This window comes from Anguilla anguilla, chromosome 2 (genome assembly GCF_013347855.1).
Source record: "Anguilla anguilla isolate fAngAng1 chromosome 2, fAngAng1.pri, whole genome shotgun sequence".
NCBI lineage: Eukaryota > Metazoa > Chordata > Actinopteri > Anguilliformes > Anguillidae > Anguilla > Anguilla anguilla.
In genome coordinates, this window is record NC_049202.1 from 22132637 (window position 1) to 22145257 (window position 12621).

The 12621-nt window shown below is 50.9% G+C and overlaps 1 protein-coding gene across 25 annotated transcripts in view; it reads left to right on the top strand.

The window, feature by feature from the left end:
- Positions 1-12621, top strand: part of tcf7l2 (transcription factor 7 like 2) — a 108909-nt gene that overhangs the window by 37570 nt on the left and 58718 nt on the right. For 16 of the 25 annotated variants that reach the window (XM_035404421.1, XM_035404422.1, XM_035404423.1 and 13 more), the window contains exons 4-5: positions 589-690; positions 7660-7719. The exons of 2 other annotated variants lie outside the window; for them this stretch is intronic. In XM_035404421.1, coding sequence (XP_035260312.1) covers positions 589-690; positions 7660-7719 — 162 coding nt within the window. The remainder of the gene's footprint in view (positions 1-588; positions 691-7659; positions 7720-12621) is intronic. 7 more of the 25 variants (XM_035404429.1, XM_035404409.1, XM_035404414.1 and 4 more) reach the window with 1 other exon arrangement.

Sequence of the window (12621 nt, forward strand, 5' to 3'; positions counted from 1 at the left end):
TTAGTTAATTAGTTTCTAAAAAATGAATCTGTGTGTGTCTGTGTAAGCCCCAGTGCTTTAGTGCTGGCAGCAGAGTCTCGGCATGTTAGGATGCACTTGTGCTGAATTACGTTTTGGAATTGCGTTTTTTTAGTGGAACTGGGCAAATACATGTTATGACAGTGTTGCACAGAGGAGCATTAGACATTGTATGAGAGGGATTGGCTGAATAGAGGTGTCATTACACTGAAATAATTCAGAATCACCCCCCCCCCCCCTCCCTCAACTACAAATTCAGTGATATTGCAGAATTAGGAGATATGTGATTAAAAAAAAAAATATATATATATATATATATATTCCAGCCAATTCCAGATGTGATGATTCATCAAAAGCCTCACTTCCTCAATCGCAGCTCATGTGCCATCCTTTCCCTCCTGAACTTCATTTGAATTCCTTTTTTTTTTTGAAATCATGTGATCATTTTTTGGGAAATATTTGCTTTCTTTTTTTTTAACGCTCATTTGTTTCTGTTTTGTTTTTCTTTTCTGCATTGTTAACATGCTTATTCTTTGTTTCTCCGTTTTTTTGTTTCTTTCTGCCACTCAGTACCTGCAGATGAAATGGCCCTTACTAGATGTTCAAACAGGAAGCCTACAGAGCAGACAGGCCCTCAAAGACGCTCGCTCTCCATCGCCGGCACACATTGTTGTAAGTAACACCCGCTAGTCATTATGTTTACCTTTTTTTAGACTACTTCTGTCTGTTCCTTTTGCACCCTTCTACGTTACTACCTACACAGGCTTCTGAGTGAGCGACTGGGACGGATGTTATGATGTCACGCTGGAGGAGCGCCCTCGTTCCCCTCCTTCGGCCACTGGAACGCGGGCGTTGAATTTGTCGATAATTCGCTAAATTCGGTAGTTTTTGTAAAAGTGCTTTTTTTTTTTTTTGGGCTGTGGAACTGATGCATTCTGGGAAAATGCCACTGCTGCTTTAAACAAGCTGCCCCCCCCCTCCCCTCCCCTCCCATGCGCGGAAAATAGAAGCAGCGCACTTTCGACGCAGCGTAGGCTCGAGTCTGCCTCTAGACGGAAGCCCCAGTGCATTCTGGTCCTGCTTCCACGAACGCCTACCTTTAACAAGAAGCTGGGAGGCGCGGGGACGCCGCGTACCTGTTGAACCAGGTAATTAGGCGAACAAACTTAGGAGCCAGCCCCGCTTATAAAGATGACCTGCTGCTCTCTGGAATGTTTATTCTGGTTTTATGAGCGTGACTCGGGCCGGGTTACGCTGGGGCTGCTTCGCTTCGCAGTTTTAATGAACACAAAAAAAAAGCAAAAATGAATCCATAGAGGAAAAGCTGACTGGCTCGCAGTCTCGAGACACTGAACAGGATGTATTCAGTGAGAAAATGTTTTCACCGTGGCTGTCTGTCAAAAAAAAAAAAAAAAAGAGAAAGATCAATATTGATAGCTCGTGTGAGTCTACGCCTGTGTTTGATTAATTTCATTTACGTGTGGGAAAAGCCAGTGAAGAGAGAACCGTGTTTTTTTGGCTTTATAGCGTTTTGTGGTAATAAGAGCAGATGGTTTGTTATAATTGAGAGAATCGAGGTTGTGGTTTTAACTTTGCCTTTTTTAAGTCTTTGTTGTATTGGGATAAAGTAGCACCTTAAACTGTTTTAACAATAAGACATACGTGTCTGCAAAGGATGCCTTTTTGGGGGGGAAATGGCCTTTTGGAATTTCTAAAATAAATAAATTCACATTTTTACATTCAGTTAATTAAAAGTTAGCCATAAGCAATTCAGGCAGTTAGTTAGTTTTTTTAAGCCCTTTCAATTATTTATTTTTTAAAAGTCTGCCATTAGAGGTGGTTTGCATCTGTATGATAAGGTCCCATTTTGGAGCTTTGCCTTGAGCCGCAGATAAAGACAGATCTGGCAAACGGGGGGGGGGGGGGGGGGGGAGCGACAAACAAAAGAACCGCGGATTTCTGCCAATTTGATCCGAGCAGCGCTAAAAATAACCCTGACGGTAAAACTGGGATTATATTTGAAACGGAAACTTGTCAAAAGTTACACGGCGCTCCGGAGTGGTGCTGCCGGGCGCGGTAATAAACAAAAAAAAGACAAAGGAAGAGAGAAGTCTTTCCTGTGCAGAAACGTGGTGGCACCGGTATATTTTCTGCTTCTCGGGGGCTTAATGGGCCAGCCCACGTGCTTATTTTAAGACGAGAGAGAACGAGCAAGGAAAGTTATTTTCACGGTGCTGTGAAATAAAAGCCCGAGGCAGTTAACTGGCAGGTAAATATTTAAGTTTCATCCTGCTCGAGAGTTGGGCGTTATAAACGCTTATCAAGGTCGCTCTTTTATTGCTGCTCGGGAAGGGGCGTTTTGTGAGACGGGCGTTGGAAGTTGCCCCCGGTTGACTGGGCGTTTTGTGAAGACGCGCCTTAGCCCCGACGTACGCGCGGAAGTGCCGCTCGTTAAGGTTTTCGCGAAGCGGCCCCGTTTGCCACAGTTTGGCGGGTTCGATTCAAACAGGCCTGCATTTGTAACACCGTGAAGAACATTGGGGAGTGTGGAGGGGGGGTGGAGGGGGGTCTGGGGGTTGCAACAGGTCGCACGCTCATTCATGTTACGGAATCGAACGTGAAGTGCATCGCGCATCGTCTCTTTCTTGGAGAGTTTACGCCTGTTTGATTGGGCGTTGCAGCCGTTTGCATCATGCCGTGTGGACCTTCGCACCTTTCCAGTGATTTGTCTGGCCTCGCAGTGCGAGAGGGAAATTGTGGGCTCGGGAGTTGTATGCAGGGGGGGGGTTATTTGTGTTATTTTGCAAAGGTTCCCCCAATTACCCCAGGGGACGACCCTGCTCTGCAGTCAGATAATGCCCCCTGTTTATTACCCCACCCCCAGCATGTTCCTCCGTCTGTTAATAAACTCCAGTGTAAACAGTAGCCCTTTTTTTTCTGTTTTTCTTTCGAATGGGAGAAATGGGACACGGTGACCTTTCGAGTGAAGAATGTGCGTCTGAACCGGCGCGATAAGACACCGCAGATAGCCCAGGGAGATAAGGAGCAGGATCCGAAGTTCAAGTGTCTCTTAATAAAGGAAGAGAGATGCAGAGAGAGGGAGAGAGAGAGAGAGAGAGAGAGAGAGAGATGGTGGTTTTAGTGAGAGAGAGAGAGAGAGCAGATTGGGTGAGAAGGAAAAGGAGAGAGAGAGGGAGGGAAGGTGAGAGAGAGAGAGAGAGAGGGAAGATGGTTGGAGAGAGAGAGCTAGAGCGAGAGAGAGAGAGAGAGAGAGAGGGAAGGTGAGAGAGAGAGAGAGAGAGAGGGAAGGTGGTTGGGGTGAGAGAGAGAGAGAGAGGGAGAGAGTGAGAGCGCAGATTGGGTGAGAAGTAAAAGGAGAGAGAGAGGGAGCTAACAGGATTATGGAGGCCAGAGCAGACGGGGAGGTGTGGCTTTGAAGGTAGAATCGGCAGTAAAGGGGTTCGGGCCCTAATTCGACCGCTCCCTCCCAGGGCACGCTGCTCCCTCCTAACCGCGCCCCGGGTCCCCTGCACCTTGCACCCTGCGCGCGGGCCCCGAAGCGACCGTGTCAACGGCCGCCGCGTAGGCGGAGCTCCGCCCCTTAGGCGTCTCCCTCCTCCCGCCTCAGAGAGCCGGAGCGAAACGCACCTCCGCGCGTCAGACTGGGCACACCGTCTGCCTCACACGGGCTCACTGCGTTCAGTGTCCTGCTCATCATGGTCTCATCATCATCATCATCATCATCATAATAATAATAATAATAATAATATTTCAAGGTAAATTAAGATTATATGCAATTCAATTAAATGTTTTGAAACTGCTGAACCAGTTTCAGTTTTGTGCCAGTTTTATTCTTGTGTTAATTTGTAAAAAAAAAAAAAAAAAAGAGAAAAACATTTTTTTAAAGAATCTTGTTTTTGATTTTATTGTTTGTCACATATTTTTTTTTCCCATTAAGAAAAAGTGAGAAAGAGAAAAAGGGGCAGAGAAAGGAAAGGAAAGAAAGCTCGGGGACAATGTGAAAGGAGAGTGAACTCGCCGGTCCCGCGGGAGCATTCAGGCCCCTTCCTCGGCCAATGGGAGCGGGCGGGGGCGGGGACGACCTCCCCTGAGTGAAGTGACAGGTTTTGACGTGAAGCAGCACGACGCCGTCGCTTCCGCCATTCAGAGAGAGAGACCCCGCGCACAGAGCCGCCCGCCGCATTCCTGCACGCTCGCGCGGCGAGCAGGTGTGAGCCCCCCCCCCCCCCCCCCCCCCATTATGGGAACGGGCCCTCCTTAAAGCCATAGGGGGCTAAATCATTTTGAGATTTTGCCCTCCTCCTCCTCCTCCCCCCCGCTCCCATTGACACATCCGCCTCTACTTTAAGCGTGAACCTCGGATCAGCTACCCCGTTTTCTCCCCTCGAGATTCGGGGGTCAGGATTCGTTAGGTTTCCTAAGCCGATCTCGGGTTCAGTTGTTTATGGGGGCAGACGGTCTCTCCAGGGGTTTTTTTTAAAACTTTTTTTTTGCTTTTTAATAAAACGGCGGGCGCCGGTGGGTAATTCGGGAAGGGTTGCATTTGGCAGGCCGGGATTAGTCTGATAATCTGGGATTTACGGCCCGTTCAGCGCCCGCTGCGTCCGATGGCGTACGACCGTCGCCCGTCAGAAAGAACCGCCAGTCGGTCAAACCGCGTTCAGCGCTAGCAGAGAACGATCTGGATCTGTGAATCACACCCACCACCCCCCCACCTCGACCCACACGTGCCTACCGTTAATTTTTCGTCTAATTCTTTTCAACTTTGTTTGAAAAAATGTAAACCAGGCACGGTACTTGTTTTTAAGTTATCCGGATGTCTGACTGACAGCCAATCGTGTGGGTTTAGGAGGGGAGGGTTTGACCTTGCCTTCGACGGACGCCTTTAGCAACAAGGCTTCGTGAGCCGCCATAATGGGCGGAGCCAACGCGTGCTGTCGGTCACCGGCTCGCAAGAAACGCGGCATCGGACACGTCATCGCCAGTCCAGCGTCTCCGCCGACATCGGGCTTTGCGAAGCTTCGCCTCCTAAGGCGAGCGTCGATGAACCCTGAGATTGAACCTGACCCAGCTGTTGAACCGGGTCCACCCCCTCCGTTGACCCCCACCTCCCCCCCCCCTCCCCAGATAAGGGCTCCTCAGCAGGGTGACTAAACGAAATGAAATAAATAAAGTAAATAAGCGGGGTGAGACTTGGCGCTCCCGGCCTGCCCAGGGCAGCATGCTGGTGTGTGTCAGGTTTTAATGATAGTTGTTAAAATTGACATGCTGGGAACTGGGGCAGAAAAAAGAAAAAAAAGGAAAAAAAAGTCCTTCCCGAGGAGTCTTGTTTGGCCGGACAATGTCTCCTTTGTTTTCTTGGGCATTCACTGGGCTGCAGGCAACAGGGGAATGTTAACCACTTCCTGCCTGGAGCTGGGCGGTCGCGCGCGAGCGAGTGAGGGAGGGAGGGAGGGAAGCGGAGAGACAGAGGGAGAGAAACGGAGAGAGAGAGAGAGAGAGAGAGAAAGTGAGAAGTTCATTGTACAGCGCCGTTGGTCTTAATTACGAGAGCAGGAACGCAAGCGGGAAAGTGTGGCTTACGGGACCTTATCAGTAATGCTGCGCTCCTTCAGGTAGTGCAGGTGTTGTTACTGCATTCCCTTCTCCTACGTTTAAAAAAATAAATAAAAAATGGGGAGTGGGGGAAACAAAAGTTTGATGTAAGGGTTTGATGCAGGTAGGAAATGGGCACCATAATCTCCCAGCTTCTGGCCGTAGCTAGCAGATGAACACGGTCAGGGTCAGTGTTTTAATGTATATATATTTAGTATTATTGTTTGGTTTTTTGTAGGACAGAGCATACTTTAGGCTTTGTGTTTCCTTTAGAGCTGTGCACCTGGGCTGTTCTGATAATAGCTGTGAGCAGCAAAGGCCTCGCCACACAGAAGCCCCTCAGCCGCTAATGAGCACGCTCAGCCCCGCTCCCCTGACCAGACACCAACCCAACTGTTTCTGTGGGGCCTCTCTCTCTCTCTCTCTGTGTGTCTCTCTCTTTCTCTCTCTCTCTCTCTCTCTCTGTCTCTGTCTCTCTCTCTCTCCCTCTCCCCCCCCCCTTCCTCACCCCCCTCCCCCTCCCTCCTTCTTGCTCTCAGGCTCCACCCTTTGTTTAGCAGAAGGACAATGAGGCGTCAGTAGGCCCCACTTCAGGGTGTCAGAGGTGTCGAGATGCGCCTGAATGACCGCACGCATGACATCATTTGGCGTTGTGGCGAGGCGTAGGTAACGGTTACTGAAGGGTGGGGGGGGGGGGGGGGGGATGGACTCTGGCGGGCGTTGACAGCGTTGCATTCGTAGCAGTCGACAGACGAGTCCATTTCACAATAGTTCATTTGGGAAAACGTCCGGAGAGGGGATTCGCCGTGTTCGACTGAGGTCTGTCCAGGGAGGCATTCCTTCACTCTAACCCGTCCCCCGACCGTCTCACCGACCCACTGCGCGAGCTCCCGCAGTGACGTCTCCCGGCCACTGGGGGTGCTGAGCGGTGCGCGTGGGCAGGCAGGCAGACGGGCAGGGGGGGGGGGGGGGGGGGGGGAGGGCAGCCCGGTCAGCAGTGCATCGCCGTAGCGTAGCTGTTACGTAACGGTGTGAACCAGGGCAGGCGGGCGAGCCCGCGGGAGGGGTGGGAGAATGTTTGACTAGCGCGGGGCGAGGGGTGCGCGGATAACGGAACACGCGCTCCTCACGCGCGCGTCGCCCCTCCTCCGCCCGTCCGGCCTGTCGCACCGTATCCGAGGACAGCGGCTCGCTAGCAACCCAGAGCGGAAACCAGTCACTTTTTTAGCCGTGTAATTTGCCGTGAGGAAGCCCGTTAAACTCCTACCGCTGGGTTTGGCAGGAGAGAAAGTCGCCGGGGGTAGCGTCAGGTTTCGTCTCCCCACTTCCCTCTTTCCTCCCTCTCTCCTTCTCTGCCTTTCCCTTTTCCTCTTTCCTCTTCTTCCCGCTGGCAGTGGTGTGATTTCTCCGCGGCGGCGTGCGGGTTTGGCCCCGCGCATGCTCTGCTTCACACTGTGTTACTGTGTTGTGTTTTCAGGGAGAGCCTGTCCTGTGCGCAGGAGAGCGGAGTTAAAGGTCTGAGCGTAGTGACTGAGAGATGCCAAACACGCAGGAATTATTCTCTTGTTTTTAACTGGCATCGCTGTGGAGACCTGGCACAAGGGGCCAGAGAGACTGGATGGGAGAAAGGGAGAGAGAGGGAAAGAGAGAGAGAGAGTGACAGCAAGACAGACAGAGAGAGAAAATGTGTGTGTTTGTGTGAGAGAGAGAGAGAGATAGAAAGGGAGAGGGAAAGAGAGAGAGAGTGACAGCAAGACAGACAGAGAGAGAAAATGTGTGTGTGTGAGAGAGAGAGAGAGAGAGAGATAGAAAGGGAGAGGGAAAGAGAGAGAGAGTGACAGCAAGACAGACAGAAAGAGAAAATGTGTGTGTGTGCTTGTGTGTGTGAGAGAGAGAGATAGAAAGACTGTGAGATTTCTTTTTTTAAAATGCATTGCATTCATGCCCTAGCAGAATAAAATAAATAAATAAGTGAAGTGTGCGTTTCTAATGATGTGACTCGGGACGTGCGTCTTTGCATTTCAGGGTCCCCTCTGTTTGGAATTCCCTGGACAGACAGATCTGAGCCTTCACCAATTTCAGTTGGTGAGAATTTAAATTCCACGTATCTTGTAGCTGGTTAAAAAAAAAATAACAAAAAACATTTCTGATATACATGCAATGTTGTCTATACATCCTTCTTCTGCTACTGCTGCTGTGTGTCTGCATGTGTGTGTGTGTGTGTGTGTGTGTGCGTGCGTGCGTGTGCGCGTGTGTGCGTGTGTGCGTGTGTGTGTGAGACCTGCTGCTGCTGATGTTCTACCTTCTGCTGTAGTGCTTGTAGATTTCGTAGATATCTGAAGGATTCTCTCTCTCTGTCTTTCTCTGTTTTATTTGCCTGTTTAAACTTTGAGGCTGTTGTGTTTTTTGATGGGAGCTCTGGGTCACGGGGTTGGAGGGAGATGCGTTTTTGTCTCTCTGGAGCAATGTTTACACCTGCACTGTGTATGCTTCCTGGTTTACTTGGCGGCTTTGCCGAGGTTTGTCTCTTCATTGCATGATGAAACTACGGAGTTGAGCTGGTGTGTTGCTTGTGGGTACAGAATGGTAGAACAGTGTTTTCAATGTAGATTAGGGTTGGTGGGAAGCTGCTTCGGTCTGTGGTCTCAGTCGAATGCAGCACAGTCTCGGTCCTCAGACTGGCATCGTTGTCTTGGTCGGTTGGTGAGTTTGTGCTTCCTGCAGCTGGAGGATTCCAGCCCACTGTCCCAAACTGCTGTTCTGGTGCCACCCTTCCAGGTTATTTGTGTGCGTGTGCTTGTGTGTATGTGCCTATGTGTATGTGGTGTGCGCCTGTGAGTGTTTGTTTGTGTGTTTGCGTCTGTGTGTATGTGTGTCTGTGAATGTTTGTGTCTGTGTGTATGTGTGTGTCTGTGAATGTTTGTTTGTGTGTTTGCGTCTGTGTGTATGTGTGTGTCTGTGAATGTTTGTGTGTGTGTGCCTGTCTGCGTGCGTCAGTACCTATGTGCGTCAGTGTGTATGTGAATGCGCATGTCCGTGCGTGCCTGTTCATGAGCGTGTGTGTCTGTGTGTGGGTGCGTGTGTGTGCATGTGTGTGTGTGTGAGAACGTTCTGTTGAGTGCTTGGGCGGCTGAGTGTGAGGCAGGGAGAAGTTTGCAGTGAGACAAGGCGGTCTATTCTAATGCGTTTCTCATTGTCTGTCAGCAGGAGGATCCAAGGCCCCGCGCAGTCAGCCTGTAGACATTTAAAAAGGTTTTGTCTTTTTTTTTTTTTTTTTTGTCGTCTCCCCCTGTTGCTTTTGTGCGGCCGGTTTAGCCTCTGCGGCGCGAGTTAGCAAGCGTCTCAATCGAGCTCCGGCCCCCCTCGAGGGACACGGCGTTATTGGCGAATAAAAAGGGGGGACACAATAGTTAGCCTTGGCGCGGCAGCCGGAGCGCTGTGGAGATCAGTTAGCCGCGGCCGTTTAGCCCACCTCGCTCCTCTTCGTCTCGGCCCTGGAAGCCCGGGTTATTGTGCCGTGAGTGACACCCGGGCCTGCTGGGTATTAGTCGCGCGTGGCGTTTGTCTCTGCTCCCTCTCTCCGGGTTTTAATTGGCGGCCGATAAATTGATCGTTGTTTTCTTTGAGCGCCGGCGAAGTTCGACTCCCCCCCCCCCCCCCCCCCCCCCATCTTTTCGTGAAGTGCAAGTCACGGCACTGTCAGAAACTGGCTGGAGTTGCTCCTCTTGCTTTTTTTCGCTCTGTCGCGAAGACTGGCGGCTAAAACTCGTCAAACCTGGTTGGGCCTGGCTCTGCGCGCGCACGCGTGCGCCTGCTCGCCTGTGCCTTTCCCTGTCGCCGGCACACGGCCTGTCGCACACGCTCTGTGCCTCATCGTGTCTCCCGCACACGGCCTCTCGCACACGCTCTGTGCGTGCGCGCCGTGGCAGTGTGAGTCCTGAATTTGTTGTGTGAGGAGGGGGTAAGGATGCTGAGCCATCCAAACACCTCCGTCACTTCCTGTCCTGCATGTGAGCCCGCCCAGTGCCCTTAGCCCCGCCCCCTCCTTTCAGATCTCTAGATGTCTCTTCTGTGAAAAGTCCTGCAGTGCTGTTCGGGAGTGTGGCCTAAAATTTTAGGATACTTATGATCGTTTATAACAGATTATGATTTAATATGATTAATTATGTAACTAATAAAATAGTATTATTGCTAATTCTTTCCCCTGTCTTGCATCAGCAGCTGTGTTATCCCCCCCCCCCCCCCCCCCAAATCCATTTCCCATTGGTCTTAATGGGGGAGGAGGGGGTGGGAACATGGCTCCCCCTGCTGGATACATTAGTAAATGCTGATAATTGTTACATCTGTCTGTGATGACATATTTGATTGATTGATTGATTGATTGATTGCTGTGTCTGAATGGAGTGTCCCTATGGGGGAGGGCCATGACATTGCTGTGACTTCTGATATGTGTTAAACTGGTAGTATAAGAATGAGGGTGAGCTTGTGCGAATGAGTGTGTGTGTGTGAGAGAGAGAGAGAGAGAGAGAGAGAGAGAGAGGGAGAGCTGAAGATCATCTGAGAGTGGGCTGCATTGTACTGCTGTTATTATGTGTGTACCCCAGAGAGCCCCCCACCCCACATACTGCTGTAACAAATATTTCATATGGTGGAAGTTCCACTGCATTTTAAACCTGCAACCCACTGATCATGAACCCCATTATGTTAATGCATCATTCACACGTTTTTTAAATGACATGCACGTGCATACATACACGCTCACACACTCGCATGCGCTCGCTCTCCTTCACACACACACGCACACAGGTTGAACGCGCGTGTACACACACGTGCGTACACACAGACACACACGGAGTGTCGATTGCAGGAATGTCGGCTGCGCTGAAGGTCAGAGTCTGAGCGATCAGGCTGTGGCACAATGGGCAAATTTGTAGCGCAATCTTTAACTCCCTAATTTGTCTACAGCTGACTGACCCGCGAGACATTTTTCCTAATTTTTTCTCCTCCTCCCTCTACTCTAGACCCCTTGCCGTGTGGTTTTTTTTCCCCCCTGGGGGGGGGGGAGTTGTCGAGAGAGCGTGTACTGTATTGGTGCTTGAGCGTTTTCCACAGCGAAACTTGTTTTGACAGAACTCCAGGTGTCTCATTGTTGTAGCCTGCTATGGTTCAGAAGATTCACCAATTAGCGTCAGGCCTGGGGGGGGGGGGGGGGGCTGCAGTCCGGGGCTGTGGGGGGGGAGGGGGGGGGGGTGGCGGCGCAGGACTCTGGAAGGTCATGTGGTGAAAGGGACATAGGGTAAAGTGATACAGGCCCCCTCTTAGGGAGCTGTAATGGAAGTGTCTTGGGAAAGTTTGGCCAGCGCGCAGTGGGCGGAGCCTTCCGGCGGAGGGGGCAAGGCGAGGATTCCACAGGGGGGCCCTGCCCGGAGCCTGTGGCTAAAAGCAGCAGTGTGGGAACCCTGACACAGCGCTGCAGTAACGTTAGGAGAACGTCACGTGCCACTGAGTGTTCTAATGGCATGTGAAACTACGCGCTTCTAACCCCCGACCCCCAGGGGTCCAATCGGCAACCTCCTCCCCTCCTGGCACCGCCTTTCTTACGCTCCTGGTTACGCAACGTCTTGTCCTGTTTTTTTTACGCGTTGTCTTTGTACCGAGTCTAGTCCCGGTTCTGAGACCTTGGTGGCTTTGAGCTCCCGATTTGTATTTTATTCTCCTTGCCTGCCTTTTTAAAAACTTCACCTTCCTCTTTTGAGCGCTGTTTTCATTGTTACAAAGACGGACCCGCGAAGCCGTTAGAAATAAATCGCCAGGCTGTGAAGTTATGAACCGAGGTGTCCTTTGTATTCCCTGAGGTTTTGAAATAACACGGCCCCTCCAGTGGCTGAGGGGACACACTTGTTTCTATGCCCATTAGTCTGTATGAAATGGTAATTGAAAGGAAAGAAAATTCCATTGTTTTAATGCTTCAGAAAAGGTGTGACCTGGTCTATCACACAGGCTACATCTCTAGATGTGGAGGGGTCTCGTCCAGGAATTAAGATCTTTTTTTCCGCAAAACCTGCTATTATATAATGAATGGCGGTGTGAAATAAAGAAATCAATTCGCTAAGTGGCTCTCGGTCAAATTAACCTCGCCCGAAAAGCCCACAGGGTTTTGATGGCCGACCCGCTGTTTTGATTGGAGACGGGCCCATCAGTTTGCGGCGAGGATTTTGACAGGGTTGCTCTAGTCGCCAAGGGAACTTGCTTTTATTACCCCCCCAAAAAATATTATATTAACACAGTGTGTGAGAGTGTGTGTGTGTGTGTGTGTGTGAGAGTGTGTGTATGTGTGTGAGAGTGTGTGTGTGTGTGTGAGTGTGTGTGTGTGAGAGAGAGTGTGTGAGTGAGTGAGTGAGTGAGTGTGTGTGTGTGTGTGTGTGTGTGTGAGAGAGAGTGTGTGTGAGTGAGTGAGAGTGTGAGTGTGTGTGAGTGTGTGTGAGTGAGTGTGAGAGTGTGAGAGTGTGAGAGTGTGAGAGTGTGAGAGTGTGAGAGAGTGTGTGTGAGAGAGTGTGTGAGTGAGTGAGTGAGTGAGTGAGTGAGTGAGTGAGTGAGTGAGTGAGTGAGTGAGTGAGTGAGTGAGTGAGTGAGTGAGTGAGTGAGTGAGTGAGTGAGTGAGTGAGTGAGTGAGTGAGTGAGTGAGTGAGTGTGAGTGAGAGAGTGTGTGTGTGTGTGTGTGAGTGAGTGAGAGAGTGTGAGTGAGAGAGTGTGAGTGAGTGTGAGAGTGAGAGTGAGGGTGAGGGTGAGGGTGAGAGTGTGAGTTGGCGGACGGAGCTCTTGAGCTGCCCCAGCCTGCGTGTACTTGTGAGGTGTTAGACGGCGCGCTGAGGGAGTTATTTAGCGGCTCTCGCCGTGTCGTTTTGAGTAGCGTGTGCGCCGCGGCGTGCCTCGCTGCTCGCGGGCGTGTCCCCTCCACTGCTCCGAGGGCCGGTCCCGGCCTTTCAT